The sequence below is a fragment of the Lynx canadensis genome, chromosome E1 (genome assembly GCF_007474595.2).
Source record: "Lynx canadensis isolate LIC74 chromosome E1, mLynCan4.pri.v2, whole genome shotgun sequence".
In the NCBI taxonomy this organism is placed as follows: domain Eukaryota; kingdom Metazoa; phylum Chordata; class Mammalia; order Carnivora; family Felidae; genus Lynx; species Lynx canadensis.
In genome coordinates, this window is record NC_044316.2 from 35,348,924 (window position 1) to 35,365,559 (window position 16,636).

At 54.3% G+C, this 16,636-nt stretch overlaps 2 protein-coding genes across 3 annotated transcripts in view; both read left to right on the top strand.

Moving 5' to 3' along the window:
- Nucleotides 1-6,589, top strand: part of FAM117A (family with sequence similarity 117 member A) — a 44,578-nt gene extending 37,989 nt beyond the window's left edge. For both annotated transcript variants that reach the window (XM_030296940.1, XM_030296941.1), the window contains 3 exons: nt 432-633; nt 2,083-2,233; nt 5,368-6,589. In XM_030296940.1, coding sequence (XP_030152800.1) covers nt 432-633; nt 2,083-2,233; nt 5,368-5,668 — 654 coding nt within the window. In that variant the 3' untranslated portion in view covers nt 5,669-6,589. The remainder of the gene's footprint in view (nt 1-431; nt 634-2,082; nt 2,234-5,367) is intronic.
- Nucleotides 6,590-9,220: 2,631 nt separating this feature from the next.
- SLC35B1 (solute carrier family 35 member B1) lies at nt 9,221-15,923 on the top strand. Its single transcript, XM_030294970.1, has 9 exons — nt 9,221-9,431; nt 10,099-10,202; nt 10,760-10,890; nt 11,147-11,177; nt 12,221-12,378; nt 13,360-13,486; nt 14,191-14,297; nt 14,460-14,613; nt 15,160-15,923. The coding sequence occupies exons 1-9, from the start codon at nt 9,328-9,330 to the stop codon at nt 15,210-15,212; spliced, it is 969 nt and encodes a 322-aa protein (XP_030150830.1). The 5' UTR covers nt 9,221-9,327; the 3' UTR covers nt 15,213-15,923.
- Nucleotides 15,924-16,636: the final 713 nt, after the last annotated feature.

The window sequence follows — 16,636 nt, forward strand, 5'->3', positions numbered from 1 at the left end:
CCAAGTACCACTGATAGTTAAAAAGCGAGGCGGGGGTATATTCTACGTGATCATAACGTGCGTGCTTGTCCTGCCCTGGCTCGCGTGGTCAGTGGCCCGGTGGTCTGCCCCCCGTCGCGCTTCCCGAACGTTCATCATCTTCGTGTATCCGGAGGAGGCCCCTGCCCTCGAGGCTTAGAGCCTGGTGGGGGCCTCACCTTGAGGAAACCATACAAACAAACGCGTAATTCTAAATTGGGCCACATGTGCTGTTTTCAGACCTAGCAAGGGCTTTCCCTTAAGTTAGTGACTTAAGAAAACCATGTCCTGCTGTCGCTGTGTGTGACGAATAGAGGACAGACCAACCGAGGGGAGGGCCTGAAGGGTCACCGCAGCTCTGTTGGCCTGAAGACGGGGGCCTGAGGGTCCTTTCCCACCCTCTTCCCCCGCAGATCCTTGATATTCCTGATGGGCACCGCGCCCCAGCTCCCCCCCAGAGCGGCAGCTGTGACCACCCCCTCCTCCTCCTGGAGCCTGGCAACCTTGCCAGCTCTCCCTCCGTGCCCCTGGCATCCCCCCAGCCTTCGGGCCAGGCCAGCCGTGAGGAACACCGGGGTGCAGGCGAGGAGCTGGCGTCCGTCCCCAACGACAAAGGTAAGCTGAGGAGGCTGGGGCAGAAGGGCCCACGTGAGGTACGGGGGGGTGGGGGAGGCTCCACGCCCTTTCTACCTCTAATCAATTTCACGCCTGGGAGTTCTCCTTCCTAACCGACCAGAATATCTTCGTGAACCATTTTTATCCTATATGTGACACCGGTAGTAATAACGGTCCTCCCGCACAGATTATGATTGTTCTTAACATTTTTTTTTAACGTTTATTTATTTTTGAGAGAGAGAGAGAGAGAGACAGAGACAGAGCATGAGCAGGGGAGGGGCAGAGAGAGAGGGAGACACAGAATCCGAAGCAGGCCCCAGGCTCTGAGCTGTCAGCCCAGAGCCCGACGCGGGGCTCGAACCCGCGAACCGTGAGATCACGACCGAAACCGAAGTGGGATGCTTAACCGACTGAGCCAGCCACGCGCCCCCAGATTCTGATTTATAATTTATATCAAGTCTCCGCACCTGCACTTGTATTTCCTTCTGACTGTGACCCGGGCAAGCAGTGTCTCCCATCCTCATTTTTTGGCGAAGGCTCAGGATGCTGAGCCCGTTCGGGGGTCCACCGTGCACATCACCAGCAACAGGTCTCAAGGTGGTTGCGAAAGATCTAAAATAAGCTTAGCTGGTCTCTTGCCCCCAGGGTCACACGGACCCAGATTGAAACCCCAGCTTTCTGACTCCAGATCTCCACTTGGTCCTGTGTCCCGGAACCTTTACGGGAGGGCGAGACCCAAGCCCTTCCTCCCTGCGATAATGATCGTCCTGTCCTAGAGCCCCGAGGAACTGCCTCACCGGGTTGGGTCCTCGCAGCACCCCGTGAGGGAGGCTGGTCAAGGGCATGACCTAACAATACACAGAGGTAAACAGAGCAGAGGGTAATAAGGAATAAACGTGAGATAAATACAGATAAGGTCAATATTTGCAGCCTAGGCAAAGTACATTCGCCGCGTGGAAAGGGAGAGGAATCTTATCCCACCAGCGGGGTTGAGTGACGATGGCTTCTCTGAGTCGGCACAGGAGCTCTTCCTGGAAGAGGGGGTAGCTTTTCCAGACCATGGTGAGGAAGCAGCTGTGGCACATTCGCAGAAGGGCAGGGTAGTCTTGGCGGAACATGGGGAGATGGAAGTTAGGATTCTTTAAAGTCAGACTTGGAGCCCCAGTTGCAGGCTACCTCCTGGGAATCCAGAAATGATAACAGACCTGGTTTTTCCATCCACTCAGCTGTACATTTTTTAATCCCGTACAAAGAGATACGGACTTTGGTAGGCCACCTCAAAGATGTTCTAAGGGAGAGGACGGACGGACGGCCGGGATTAGCATGACGGCCACCGGCCCCCTCACCGCGTCTGCCAGTGTCGCCTCTTTCCACCGAGGCCTGAGCCCAGGGAAGCGGAGACCTTCCTTTCCTTCAGCTCCACTGGGCTCAGCCTTGCTCTGTTTGCAGCCTCCTCTCCGGGCCACCCAGCCTGCCTTGAAGACAGCAGCCCATCTCCAGTCCTTGCCTTTGCCGCCTCCCCTCGGCCCAATCACAGCTACGTCTTTAAGCGGGAGCCCCCGGAAGGCTGCGAGAGAGTACGTGTGTTTGAAGAGGCCACGTGAGTACCTGCTGTGGACAGGGCGGGCAGGGGCAGGCAGGGGCAGGCAGGGGCAGGCAGGGGCGGGCTGGGGCGGGCTGGGGAAGGCGGGGAGCCCCTGCACCGTCCCACCCGACTGGCTCTTCTTCGGTCTTGGACTCTCTGTCCCGGGGACGTTGTCAACTTCAGATGATTGGTATTGCACTTTTTCCACCATCAAACTTGTTGACATTACCTACTCTGAGCCCTTCAATCTTTGCTTATCGTTATCTCCATGGAAACCTGCTCTCTGCCCACATGCCAGCCACAAGTGCTGCAGGAGGTGGAAAGGAAACAGATCTGAAACCTAAACCCTTTGTTTCTTCTATTTTTTTTCCATCCCCGCAGAAGGCGTGAGCTTGCTAGACAGTAATGGGGGAGAGAGAGAGAGAGAGAGAGACGGAGAGAGAGAGAGAGAGAGAGAGAGAGAGAGAGAGAGAAACATACCAGTTCTCTCAGGCAGAGAGGCGAGGTGTCTTGTCCCCACCGCAGTGACAGTCCCCCAAACGGCCTCCTAATGGCTTCTGAGTCAAGTCTTCACCCTGTGGCTGCAGTGGTTCGAGTGTCATGAACTCCCAGACAGAAATGTCCAGTCCTTGCAAGGATGGACTATGGAATTGTCCCGACCCAGGTTGGACAACTCAGAAGCCATTCTGGTGCTGATTTTTTTTTTTTTTTTAATTTAAATTCTAGTTAGTTAACACGCGGTGCAGTATTGGTTTCAGGAGTAGAATTCAGCGATTCATCGCTTACATACAACGCCCAGTGCTCATCACAACACGTGTCCTCCTTGATTCCCATCCCCCTTCTAGCCCACCCCCCACCCACCTCCCTCAGTTTGTTCTCTATCCTTAAGAGTCTCTTGTGGTCTGTTTCCCTCTCTCCTCTTCACCCCCCTTCCCATTCTGATGTTGATGGACTTCTGCTTCCTCCCATTAGCAGAGAGGGCCAAACCTTTCCATATGCCCCTTAGCAGGTGCCCTAAGAGCTCATTTCATTCCCCCCTGCCAGTTTCATCGTCAGTGGGGCAGATTCTCAGGAAGATTTAAGTCATGGCGTGTGAGCCAAGATGTAGCTAGGACAGGGTTTGAGACTTGAGAGCTCCGTTCACGTTTGACAGTCCATGGTAGCGGCAGGGGCCCATCTATAAGCCGGAGTGGGAATTATGGAGAAAATCACAGCCCCCCCCCCTCCCCCCTGGGTTTTTCTCCCAGCATCACTGTTGCCTTGGTACCTCTCCAAGAACCCTGGGTCCCCAGGGGTGGTGTGGAGGAAGAGGGCCACACCTCGCGGCTGAAGCAGGTGCTTCAGCCTGCTGAGTATACTTGAGCAACTCCGAGCTGGGGTTGCTTGTGGAAATAAGGCTGGTGCCTGTCCTGATCCTTCCATGGACTCATGATGCCAGCAGAGGTCTTAAAGTCATGTCCTGCGGCGTCCTGCCCCTGCGTTAACCCTTTCAGAGAGGCGGTGACCCACTGAATGCTTTCCGGGATGCCCTGGGATAGAAATTCCCAGCTCCTTGCGGCCTTTTCATTGTTATCAACTTTCCTATTGGGAAGTCCCTGTGTTTAGCAATTCTTTTGCCACGTTCTCCTTTTCCTAGCTGCTGATCCTATAAGATGGCCTGGATTTCCCAGGGAAGAGGGGGAATCAAGCCCTTCAGGGTCATGCCCTCATGTCCTTTGAGGGGTGCTCGGTCTCCTGGGTCGCCATCCCTAAGTGTGCGTGCACACACCGATTCTTTTCAACCCTTCTTGGTCGGGGGGATACCTTGCCGCTGTGGACTCCCCAGGGACCGCAGGCCTTCCCATGGGTCTTTGAGAGAGAGAGAGAGAGAGAGGGAGAAGGAGAGGGAGAGGGGCAGAGAGAGAGGGGACAGAGGATCCAAAGCAGGCTGTGCACTGACGGCAGAAAGCCCGACGCGGGGCTCGAGCTCACGACCCACGAGATCATGACCTGAGCTGAAGTTGGACGCTCAACCAACTGAGCCCCCCGGGCACCCCCATCCTCGGATCTTCTTTATCATAAGGATTCCTTACTCTAGAACTCCCTGACCTCACTCCTTTTATCCTTCCATTTCCTCCACATGACCAAAAGGGTGGGGACGGTGGTTTCCACATTAAAGGTGAGATAGGCGGGTCAGGACCGCGTGGTGAGTTAGAGCCCAGACCTCCTATTAAGGTCGGGCTGCCTTCTCCAGACGGTTGTTACCCTTGCCTCTCAGCAAGGGCTTTGAAAAAAATCACACCTTTCAAATGTGTTCAAAAATGAGATTCTTTAGGTCAGTAGATTTCAGTGGGGGACATCCCCCCTCCCCCCCCCCCCCCCCGCCAGGGGACATTTGGCAATGTCAGGAAACATTTTTGGTTGTCACAGCCTAAGGGGGGCACAGGTGCTCCTGGTACCTGGTGGGTAGGGCCCAGGGATGCGGGTAAGCATCCTACAAGGCTCAGGACAGCTCCCTGCCACCAAGAATTACCCAGCCCCACACATCCATAGCGCTGTTGCTGAGAAACCTTGCTTTAGGCTACAAAAAGTCTTAGAAAATCACTTTGCCTGGGTCTCTGCTTTTGGGCAAGTGGCCTGCCCCCAAAACACTGCTTACTGATAAAATCTCTCAAATTAAAAGATCCCTTGGGGGGCGCCTGGGTGGCTCAGTCAGTTGAGCGTCCGACTTCGGCTCAGGTCATGATCTCACGGCTCGTGAGTTCGAGCCCCGCGTCAGGCTCTGTGCTGACAGCTTGGAGCCTGCTTTGGATTCTGTGTCTCCCTCTCTCTCTGCCCCTAACCCACTCGCATTCTGTCTCTGTCTCTCTCAAAAATAAATATTAGAAAAATTTTTTTTAGAAAAGATCCCTTGGTTTCCTCTTCAGAAATCACATCGTGAGGAAGTTCTCCTTCCGGTCTAGCTTTAATCCCTCCTGTTTCTAGATAAAGTAGATTTCCTGTGGTTTAACCCTATTCCTAATAAATGGAGAGCGGAGGGCCTAAAGACTGGCTTAGTAGCCTGTAGTTTTCTCCCGTTTGAACAGAGACCCAGTTCCCCTGATGCCCCCATCCCTTCTCACTAGCTGTTTCTCTCCCTGTGTGTGTGTGTTTCTCTCTCCGTCCTCCAGGTCCCCAGGCCCTGACCTGGCCTTCCTGACTTCCTGTCCTGACAAGAACAAAGTTCATTTCAACCCGACCGGCTCGGCCTTCTGCCCCGTCAGCTTGATGAAGCCCCTCTTCCCCAGCATGGGCTTCATTTTCCGCAACTGCCCCTCGAGCCCGGGGTCCCCCCTTCCCCCTGCCAGCCCCAGGCCACCGCCTCGGAAGGATCCAGAGGCCACCAAAGCCTCCTCGCTGCCATTCGAGCCGTGGCAGCGCACCCCGCCATCAGAAGAGCCTGTGCTTTTCCAGAGTTCCCTGGTGGTCTGAGGGCCCTGACCCCATCACTTCGCCATGGAGACCAGTGCCTTGGTGGCAGGCCCCTCCCTAGCTCCCCTGAGGTGGGGGATGAAGGAGCCCTTCCCTTCCGGCCTTCGAGCACTTTCATTTATCGTGTCAAAGCCCCGGGTCCTCTTTCTGGCGGACACCGGCCCCTCCGAATGTGAGGGGACCTGCCTTCTCCACTAGCAGCTGGGCAGCTCACAAGTCACACCTGTGTTCTTGCCGCCTCTCTCACTTGGTGGAAAACTCACCCCCGAAGGTTTTGGGTCCCCCACCCCTGGGTGTGAGTCCAAAGGGCTGTATATGGCGCCCTTGACCTTGTCATGGAGCAAGCTGCCCATGATCGAAGGAGAGGGGACCCCACAGATGTCCTTCCCTCTCCCCCCCCCCCGGACACGGAGGAGGAGACGTGAAGATATATACCCCCCTCCCCATGCCTCCCTCTCATTGGAGGAGCCGACCAAAGCAGCCCTCAAGGGCCAGAACACTTGACCAATGCAGCTGCTGGCAGAGATGGGAACCAAGCGTTTTCCCAAGTGGCATTTTCATCTCGCTTTCACCCTAAGATTGTCTTAAGCAGCGGCCCGGCTTGCCCAGCCCCAGGTGGGCAGTGGGGGAGAGGGACAGCTGGCATTCCTCCAGGTGGCAAGTGGCGACCCTCCACCCTCCACCTGCCCCAGGACCGGGTTGGATTAGAAAAATGCCTATTTTTCTTGTATCGATGTAGAAACTCTATTTTCTCCCAAAGACACTATTTTTGCAGCTGTTTGAAGTTTGTATATTTTCCATACCGCAGAGCTTACGCGAAATCGAAGAATGTTAATGTTCAAGTTTTCTTATCCTGTGTTTAGAAGTTGTTTTTTTGCAGATCTTGGTGTTAATAGACCAAATAAATAAGTATTCCCAGCAGCCTGAGGTTCTGTTAGACATGATTTGGGGGGGGGGGGAGGGGGGAGGGAATGAGATAGAGATTGGAGGTATTATATTGATCATTTCCTGCTTATCTTCAAGAGGGGTCTTTACTGAACATGTAAGAATGCGGATGTTACATGGATGTGGGCGTTGTGTGGATGGACAGTGTTCCTGTCCTCAGGTCACTAGGCTTGGATTCTTTACACGGACGTCTAAGCAGCGGGTCCGTAGAAAGGCTGTCCAGATGAAGGGTGTGGTGGAGGTGGGGTGAAGGAGTCAGTGGGGAAGCCGGAAGTCAGTGGGGATGAGTCCGGAAAAGCTCCCTAGAGAGAGTGGGTTTCAGAGAGGACGCAAGGGGGACCAAGTTTGACATCGTGGGTGCTCCTTGCACCAGCCAGGGGAACAAGACGAGAGAATGGCAAGCAGGCTGAAACTCTGGGCGCAGTTTTAGGGAAGCTTTGGCTTTTCTGGAGCATTCCACCTCCTGAGTACCCACAACACAGAGGAGTTTGCAGCCTCTCAGCTTTATCGTGCTGCACCTGTAAGAGCTCAGCAGCTTTGAGGGGAAACGGAAACAGCCACGCCAACATTCCGATGGCGCTTTGCAATTTACAAACATTATCACCTGGCATCCGATCCCTACTGGAGGGGCGGAAAGTTGACTACCCCAAGAGCAGTTGTAATAACTACAATCGCACCTATCTTGTAAGACCGCAAGACAAGCTCCTAAGGCAGGCTATCCCTGTAGGCATTGGCTCAGTGAGCATCAGAAACCCTGTTAAGTGCTTGACCTGAAATCTTACCGAAATATCGCAACAACACACAGAGCGAGAGAACTGGATAAATCCCACTGTACTAATGAGAGAAAGACAGAAAGATTGTATAGCATCACCCCAAAGATACAAAGTGGGGGAGCTAAGATTGGGAAGCAGATCATTTGAATCCGGTGCCCATGCTTCTGACCACAGCGCTCTCCTGCTTGTTAGTATTTTCCCATTAATTTCAGATGAGGAAACTTGACTCAGAGGTCAAGAGAATTGTTTGAAGTCCCAGCTGGTGAAGAGGCAGGGCGGGGACTGGAACCTAGGTCTCTCACCCCAGCTACTGTTTGGTGCCCTGGAATCACAGGCTGATTCAGTGGAATAAGCCACAGGGCGAGAGAGCAAACTGTGTGTGTGTGGGGGGGGGGGGGGGCTCATTAATAGAAAGGAGACAGGGGTTTGAAGACAGACCCTGTCTTCTTTCTCTCACTCCTCCCCCCCCCCCCAAAGATGTTTGGCCTACCCCCAAAGCCTTAGTGAGTCAGGCCCGGAGTGATGGGTGTGGTGCTGCCCTGAGTTTCCTTCCTTTGCCTGAGGCTGTGCCAAAGGAGTGAGCTGTTAGAAGCAGAGAAGGAGGCTCTACCCAGATAGCAGCCCAGAGTCCATTGATTAAGTGGCACTTGGGGGTTGTAGTGGAAAGCCCTGGGGTCTTGCCCTAGCTCTTGATGCAGGCCCAACACTTGGGTGAGGGAGGGGTCCAAAAAGGCGGTCCTTTAATGGGAAAGAATCTGGAGGGTGGCAGGCCCATTGCTGGGGATGCATAAGACCCTGGAGAAAAGCCACTTCGGTGAGCTTCCATTTCCACCTCCAGGAGGTGAGGAAATCCGATCAGAGTTGAGAAAGTGTCAGGACGAATAATGCCTTAAACTCGCACAGCGCACTTCACGGTTTACGAGACGCTTTTCACAAACCTCAGCCCATTTGATCCTCAGAACAGCCAAGAGGCGACAAGGTGGCTAATACTAATTGAGGCCGGGAAAACTGCCGCTTGGCACGGAGACAGCACGCGTTAGGTTAGCCTAACCCTTGGAAGCCTGCGGATGTGCTCTGGAAGGAGGACCGCTCTCAGAGTTGAGAAAGTGTCAGGACGAATAATGCCTTAAACTCGCACAGCGCACTTCACGGTTTACGAGACGCTTTTCACAAACCTCAGCCCATTTGATCCTCAGAACAGCCAAGAGGCGACAAGGTGGCTAATACTAATTGAGGCCGGGAAAACTGCCGCTTGGCACGGAGACAGCACGCGTTAGGTTAGCCTAACCCTTGGAAGCCTGCGGATGTGCTCTGGAAGGAGGACCGCTCTCAAACGCCTGGTCTTCGGGCAAAGGGCGAGGCGCTGACGCGGGGCAGCAGCTAGGGGGCGCTGAGGTTCCACTGAGACTTTCCTGGCGTTAGGACCCAGCGGAAGCCTGACCGCTGACTGGGAAAGAGACGGGGGGATTTGCCCAGCTGGCCGCAACCTCCTTCCCACTCACCTGTCTGTCTTCGCACAGCGCAGCCAATTGCTGACCTCCACATCCTCATACGTCATCACTCCCCGCCCGCCTAGCTCGTAGGCCATCCCGTGGAGCTCCGGGTCGCAGCTGTCCTCGGAGTTGCCTGATCGGAAGAGCTCGAGGGCGAGGAGTTAACTTCGGGGCGGCTGGCTCTCTTGGCCACCAGGGTCGCAGCCAAGGTTTCAGGGTAGATCTCCTTTCCTTGGGAGCGGTTTCCGGGTCCCGAGGCGTTTCCCCCTCGGAGGCCCTGAACTGGCAGCTCTGGCGGTGGCTGCTGGGGCCTGCTGAGGAGCGGTCGCATGCAGCTCCTATGAGGCCCCTGCCGCCGGTCGGCGATGTCCGGCTGGAGCTGTCCCCGTCGCCGCCGCTGCCGCTGCCGGCTGTGAGCGGGTCTCCGGTCGGGTCGTCCGGGCGTCTCATGGCCGCTAGCAGCTCCCTGGTGCCCGACCGGCTGCGCCTGCCGCTCTGCTTCCTCGGCGTCTTTGTCTGCTATTTCTACTATGGGATCCTGCAGGAGAAGATGTGAGCAGATCCCCGGGGCCGGAGCGCACGCTTGACCCCCTGTCTCGCCCCTGTGGCCGCGTTCGCGGGCCTCCCGCCCCTGATCGGGGTGTCCCCTCGTGCCCTCCCTCCCGCCCTCCCAGCACCCCGACCCCTTGGCGGCCGCCGCTGTGCCTGCTCAGGTTTCCAAAACGCGAAAGTTGGTCTCCGAATTATCGGGACCTAGTTAGTTTTCTTCCCGTGTTTTTCTTCCTTTTGGATCTGAAAGGCCTGCGTTTTACAGGCTGAGAATTCTACCCCCACACAGGCACGTGCCTGTGCCGCCGGCTCCTCTTTGGTCCTTCCAGATGTTTGCAGACCGCAGGTTCTTTTGCCCTGGGCTCTGCTGCTGTAGCCCGTACCCCTTCATCTGCTGCGTGGGGTACCTCGTTTCACCGTCTGATGTGCCACGTTTCCTCTAGCTCCATCCCCTAGTCTACGGGATTCGCAGGCCGGGATCTCTGGTTTCTAGATCCAGTAAAATCAGCCCCTCTTGCGAATGAGGCCAGTGATCCTTACCAAACTGCCCCTTCGTTCAGAGAAGCAAGATCGTTTTAAAGCTTTCCGTGGTTCCGGACATACTAGATGACCCTGAGGGAAACACACTAATTCCTCTCCTCCCCCCCCCCCCGCCCCTTTTCGTTCTTAGAACAAGAGGAAAGTATGGGGAGGGAGCCAAACCGGAGACATTCACTTTTGCCTTAACTCTGGTCTTCATCCAATGTGTGATCAATGCTGTGTTTGCCAAGATCTGTGAGTACCTGTATAGTAATGCGTTGCGTGCTCTCTCCCTACCCACCCGGCTCCCAAGACCTCCACCCTCTTTAGCACTTTCGCAGCCTCTCTGTTCAGTGTACAAAACGAATGGCTTTGGAACGGGGTACAACCCTGTTTCCTCAAATCAGACCAACTTCTGAGTCAGAAATGTGCAGAGAATGGGTCTTCTGTGTTCCAGATTCCCACGGAGAATCCTTACTTTTTTTCTTTTCTTTTTCCCTTTGATTTTCCTTTATGCATCAGCTTCAAACATGTTTTGAGCTTCTCTCTTTGTTCCCTGGGGGCTGCATCAGGGCTAACTAGTCCCTTGAACTGAATGAGCCCCCATCCCTGCTCTGCATGTGGTCTTGTGTTAGGCATAGGTGAGACTGGGGAGCGTAATCTTCAGAGATTTCCCAGTCTAAGAGGACAGAAATACCTTGTGCTGCTCGTCTTATTTGACAAGTTCCTTTCATGTGGCTTCCAACTTTTGCTCAGTAGTCCATCCTGGGCCCACCAGGTTTCTCTTAACATGTTTTTTTGTCTTCTCCCAGTGATCCAGTTTTTTGACACTGCGAGGGTGGATCGCACTCGGAGCTGGCTCTATGCTGCCTGCTCTGTCTCCTATCTGGGTGCCATGGTCTCCAGCAACTCAGCACTACAGTTTGTCAACTATCCGACTCAGGTGAAACCTCAGGGTGGGAGGAGGGTCGGCTCAGCAGTAGTTGGAAAAGAACGAAGGATCCTTCGCTTAAATAAAAGGAGAACGGGTTGGAGAAATTCAGAGGGCAAAGAACTAGAGAGCTGAGGTTTAGCGGTGGTGGGTTGGCCATGATAGGCTGCGGTTTCTGCTGTAGGCCCCACAGTTACTCATCCTGACATAGCACGGGGCCTGGCACGTCACCGATGGCTCAGATATTATTTGCTGAATTTAATTTCAGGTCCTTGGTAAATCCTGCAAGCCAATCCCAGGTAAGCAGAAGAAGATGGTCCCCATCTCCCGTCCTCACTCTTCCTGTAGGAAGCCCTCTACTCCTCTGCTAGAGCTGTGTATTCCTTTGGATTCGTCATCCCATCTCAGCTCTCTTGAGAGTCGCCCCTCCGTCCCTTCCTGCTGCCATCCTGTCACCCGTATCACTTCCTGTGCCGTTGGGGGTGCATGAGCTAGAGGCTGACCTAGTCTGCTTCTCGTGCCGGTCATTTTGGCGTCCCGTGTGTTTACGTGGTCATTAGACACTCTAAATCCTATTTTGGGGGCGCCTGGGTGGCTCAGTCGGTTAAACGTCCGACTTCAGCTCGGGTCATGATCTCGCGGTCCGTGAGTTCGAGCGCCGCGTCGGGCTCTGTGCTGACGGCTCAGAGCCTGGGGCCTGTTTCAGATTCTGTGTCTCCCTCTCTCTCTGACCCTTCCCCATTCATGCTCTGTCTCTCTCTGTCTCAAAATTAAAAAAAATAAAAAAACGTTAAAAAAAATTTAAATCCTATTTTGTTGTGGGGTTTTTTTGTTTATTTTTTTTGAGAGAGAGAAAGCATGAGCGGGGGGAGGGGCAGAGGGGGGGAGAGAGAGGGAGAGAATCTTAAGCAGGCTTCATGCTCAGGGTGGAGCCCGACTCGGGGCTGGATCCCACAACCCTGGTCATGACCCAAGCCAAAAGCAAGAGTTGGATGCTCAACCGACTGAGCCACCCACGCGCCCCCTCTCAATCCCATTTTGATCGTCAATTTCTTTCTCTAAATCTCTCACTCTTTTCCCTTATCCCCACCCTTGCCTTGTTCCTTCTTGGACCTTTCACCTTTGTTCTCTCCCTTTTCCCTGCCTTATACCCTTTGTTCACCCTGTTGCCCAATCATCTCTATCTGGGAGCCAGCCTTGCACACCTTCCTCTTACCGTCTATAGGCCTTCCTTCTCAGACATTGTTTTCTCCCATGAGTCTTTTCTTGGCCCTCCAGAGAAGAGTGGCAGGCTCATCAGTGCCTGTGGGTACCGGAATTTTCCACTGTTTCTTCCCTGTAGTCATGCTCCTTGGAGTTACCCTCTTGAAGAAGAAGTACCCAATGGCCAAGTACCTGTGTGTGTTGCTAATTGTGGCTGGAGTGGCCCTTTTCATGTACAAACCCAAGAAAGTAGTTGGGATAGAAGACCACACAGTTGGCTACGGAGAGCTGCTTCTGGTACGTGATCCTCGTGGGAAAGGCAGCCTTTTCCAGTAATCACAACCAAGGAGCATCCCCACCTGGGGTTATACGTCTTGAGAGAGATCGTGGTGCTCCATATGCCCCCCACTTCTGGTCTTTGCCTCTTGCTGTGTAGCCCCTGGCTCTGCGAAGGCTGTAGCGGGAGGCCTGAAATATTTAACTATAGCTCAGCCCTCCCGGGGAGGGGACGACTCCGAGGCCTGCATTTAAACACTGGTGTGAGGCCAGAGCAAACAGGGAAGGAATAGTGTGCCTCTCGCTGTAGCTTTTCTGAGAAACCTGGAAGCCAGAGTTTAAAAGAAAAGTACAGTAACCGTTGCTTGCTGTGTATTAGGCATTGCCCCAGGTGGCTTACCTATTCGTTGGTTACTTTTTACAACGATGACCTTACAACGTACGTGGTGTTCTCTTCGTTTTCTATACGAAGGAAGTGAGACACAGGTTAAGTCACTTGCCGTGGTCACACAGCTATTAAGTGGCCAGAGTTCGTGGCTAACTTTGCCCGGGGTTCCAATCTGGGCGGTGTGACTGCAGAAGCCAGTCCAGAGCACTGCTCCAAGCCGGGAGGCCAACACACCAGGACTAGATTCCCTGTCCTTGCTATAACAAAACACACGCGTCATCACAATGTGTTCCTCTGGCCCCTGCACACGAAGCTTCGTGGCGTTGTGTTGGGAAGTGGGAGGCGTCCCGTCGTACTCTGATTACATTATGACTGTTGGGGCTCAGATAGGCTGTCGTTCTAGTGCCGGGGGGAGGGGGGGAGTGAGCTAGCGTGATCTCTCCTGACCGCCCACCCATGACCGCTCGGCAGCATTTTGTCCTGAGGGACTCTGTCCTAAGGCAGCGGCTTTGTGAGGAGGTCTCAGAAAACTGAGAGTACCGTGTCCTGGGACGGGGGGTGGCGGTGCGGCCTGGTGGCCTCACTGCCGGCTGCACCCTCCCTCTCTTTTCCAGTTATTGTCTCTGACCCTGGACGGACTGACAGGCGTTTCCCAGGACCACATGCGGGCTCACTACCAAACGGGCTCCAACCACATGATGTTGAACATCAACCTTTGGTCGACATTGCTGCTGGGAGCTGGTAAGGAGCAGTTTTGCTGTTCTTTCTGTTGTGTCACCAGAGGCCAGACCACCCTCCGCCAGTTGACCCCCAGCGCAGAGGCCAGTTGCTAACTTTGCCCAGGCCAAGGGCCTTTCTTGGCTCAAAGGGGCCCTTCTGTCCAGCCCCCCGAGAAACCTTCCTGGAGAAAGCTTCCCAGCAGGCTGTGCTTGCTACTCATTGCACAGTCAAGGCTGGGTCACGGGGGTGCCTTAGGAACCCAGGGAGAGAGATGAGATAGTATTTGGCGTGTAGCGAGTATAGTTCGAATGTGGACGCATTTGCTTTTAAATCAGCGCTTCCTAACCTGATTTTCAAATCCGGACACACGCGGGAAGTATTTTTTGTACAGCCCGGTGGGCTTCACGGAGGAGGCTGCCGATGGCTGGAGGTGACCAGCGCTCGGGGCTCCACTGAGCTGGCGATGCGTGGGGCAGTGTCTCCCCAACACGTGAGGATCCCTGATTCCAGTGGCTTTGGCAGAAGCGACGAATCGATTCCCAAGCCTCTCTCGGAAGAGTCTTTAGTTAGTTTCTCTAATCGGAAGACTAGGAGGCTGCCTGACGGGACAGTACAGACTCCTTCCGCGCATTCTCCTGTGGGGTACTCCAGTGGGTCGTGCGCAGGCACGCGCACCGTTATAGGCATGGGACGTGCGCCACTCACCCCCAGACGTCTTTCCCTAGGAATCCTGTTCACTGGCGAGCTCTGGGAGTTCTTGAGCTTTGCCGAAAGATACCCTACCATCATCTACAACATCCTGCTCTTTGGTCTGACCAGCGCCCTGGGGCAGGTGAGCACATCACGACGGGGTGGCGTGGCTTCCCTGAGAGAGACTGACCCGGCTGGGGGGAAGAGGGTGGGCCGAGCGAGCCCCGATGGCCCCTCGCAGACCTTAGACCTGGTGGCAGATCCCCGAGAACCAGGCCGACCCCCACACTCTCCGTCTCTCTAGAGTTTCATCTTCATGACGGTGGTGTATTTTGGCCCCCTGACCTGCTCCATCATCACGACAACTCGCAAGTTCTTCACCATTTTGGCCTCTGTGATCCTCTTTGCCAACCCCATCAGCCCCCTGCAGTGGGTGGGCACCGTGCTCGTGTTCTTGGGTAAGTTGCCGGCAGAGCTGGCCTCTCTGGGCACACAGAGAGTGACAGCGCTTGGGATACTTTCTTCCCCCCTGAAACGTATACTCATGAAATTTATGTCGTTATTTTAGAGAAGACGTTTTTAAAAGAGGAAAGGAAGCCTCGCGCCTAATCCACCCTTCCTAACGTACGTTTCATTTTAGTGACGTTCCTCCGGCGACTTAAGTTTCCCCACGCACCTAACAGGATAAAGTCATTATATTTCCTCCCTACTGATTGGTGCTGCCGTGGATGCGCTGAGAGAACTAGCTAAGAAGTCTTGACGTGTTTTTCTTTTCGTTGTACCGTATTTTATTCTATATATGTAATTACCTGTATCTTGGTGATTTTTTTTTTTTTCCTCCGAGGGAGTCCACTAAAACCGGTGTTTGCACGTTAGTTTTATTTAAAGCTCCCAGTGTTGGGGAGACTAAGGCTGACCGTCCCCTCCCCTCCCCCTACTCTCAAAATCATTGGTAGGTTGCATTTCTCCTCAGAAAGCTAAGCCCATCTTTTCCCTTTCCTTAGGTCTCGGTCTCGATGCCAAGTTTGGGAAAGGAGCCAAGAAGACGTCCCACTAGGAACAGAGAGACTACCTTCACTTCAAGCATATTTAAGTTATTATCTCAAATACGGACATCTCGTGGGCAAATGGACACAATAGGGAAAAAAGACTGGGACTGGGTTCCAGTCTGTTTGGGGTTTTTTGGTTTTGTCTTGTTTTTTGTTTTTTTTTTTTTAAGAAAAGGAAGCAAAAATCACATATTCTGAAAGAAGCCCTTGGATTTTAACAGGACAGAGTTGGCAGTTTCTGTTCTGGCTGACCGGGAGCACAGCCCAGGGCAGAGACGAGAGCTGACGCTCTTTGCCCAGGCTTCCTGCCGGCTGTAGGTGCCCTGGTTGGGTGGCTAATTCCCCCAAGCGCCCAAGCCTTGCCGGGAGGAACTTTAATAGGTTTGCAGTTGTGATTGTGGTCTCTGCTCCCACAGGTGACGGTCCAAACACGCCAGGACGGGGGGCTGGCTGTTAGAGCCAGAGATTATGAAAATCACTTCCTCTGTTCAAGCTCTGCTGGGCAAATCTTTCTTTAAGAACTCTGGATCTCTTCTTTCCTCAAGAAACCTCTCTTGAAGTCGGGGCGGGGGAGGGAAATGAGTCCAGAGCCACAGCGGCTGCCGCGTTTTCACATTTCCCCGCGGCCTCCCCTTCGGCCAGAGCTCGCACGAGCCCCGAGTGGAGACCCAGCGTATGTATCATGAACAGCTTGGGAAGGTCGCTTCCCTCCCTCCGTCTCTGCGTCCGTTCTCGGTCCACCTGGTCCCCTCCTGGGGAGGCCGGATTAATCCTATTCCCCTGTCCCCGTCAGCTGCTAAAGCATTGCGGTCCTCCTGCCGCCGAGGCTGTGCCAAGGTGTCCCCATGCCAGCTCCTGCCTGTTGAAAGGGATGCTGGCGGAAGGCATGGTGGCTGGGGCCTGGCACAGAGCCTCTGTCAAGTTTCCTGGGTGGCAGTGGCGGGGGGGGGAGAAGGCGGAGCGTGGAGCAGAGCCACCTGCCCACTGCTGCCTTCAGAGTTGGAAACCGCAATCCTCCACGGGCCGAACTTTACACATGAAAGTGCATTTCCACCAGCTGCAACTTTCACTCCATCTGTTCAGCAGCCCCAGCCCCTTGGCTCTCCAGATGGGAGCCCAGCCGCCTTCCTGAGCGGCTGCCTCGCCACCCCTACCCAGCCTTTCAAGCCAGCCTCGCTTGCACTCCTGTCGCTCTCTAGGGGCCCTGGTGTCGCTGCAGTTCTGCCCCCAAAGGCCCCCTCTCATTCTGAACTCCTCCTTGAGAGAAGAGGTTTTAAGTACATCTGACTGAACTTCCTTCCTTCTCCACCCCTTCTCCCTCTCTCTCTTTTTTTTCCCCCATCCCAAAGTTTGCATCAGTTAGCTCCTTGGACTGATGGTTCTTTCAGACTGTCTTCTGTGGATCGGATAGGTGGCTAGAGCATGTATGTGA

Coding starts and splice junctions, on each gene's coding strand:
- SLC35B1 (XM_030294970.1), top strand. CDS start 9,328: ATGGCCGCTAGCAGCTCCCTGGTGCCCGACCGGCTGCGCCTGCCGCTC. Junction 14,298..14,459: donor TGACCAGCGCCCTGGGGCAG/GTGAGCACATCA, acceptor CCGTCTCTCTAG/AGTTTCATCTTCATGACGGT. Junction 14,614..15,159: donor CACCGTGCTCGTGTTCTTGG/GTAAGTTGCCGG, acceptor CCCTTTCCTTAG/GTCTCGGTCTCGATGCCAAG.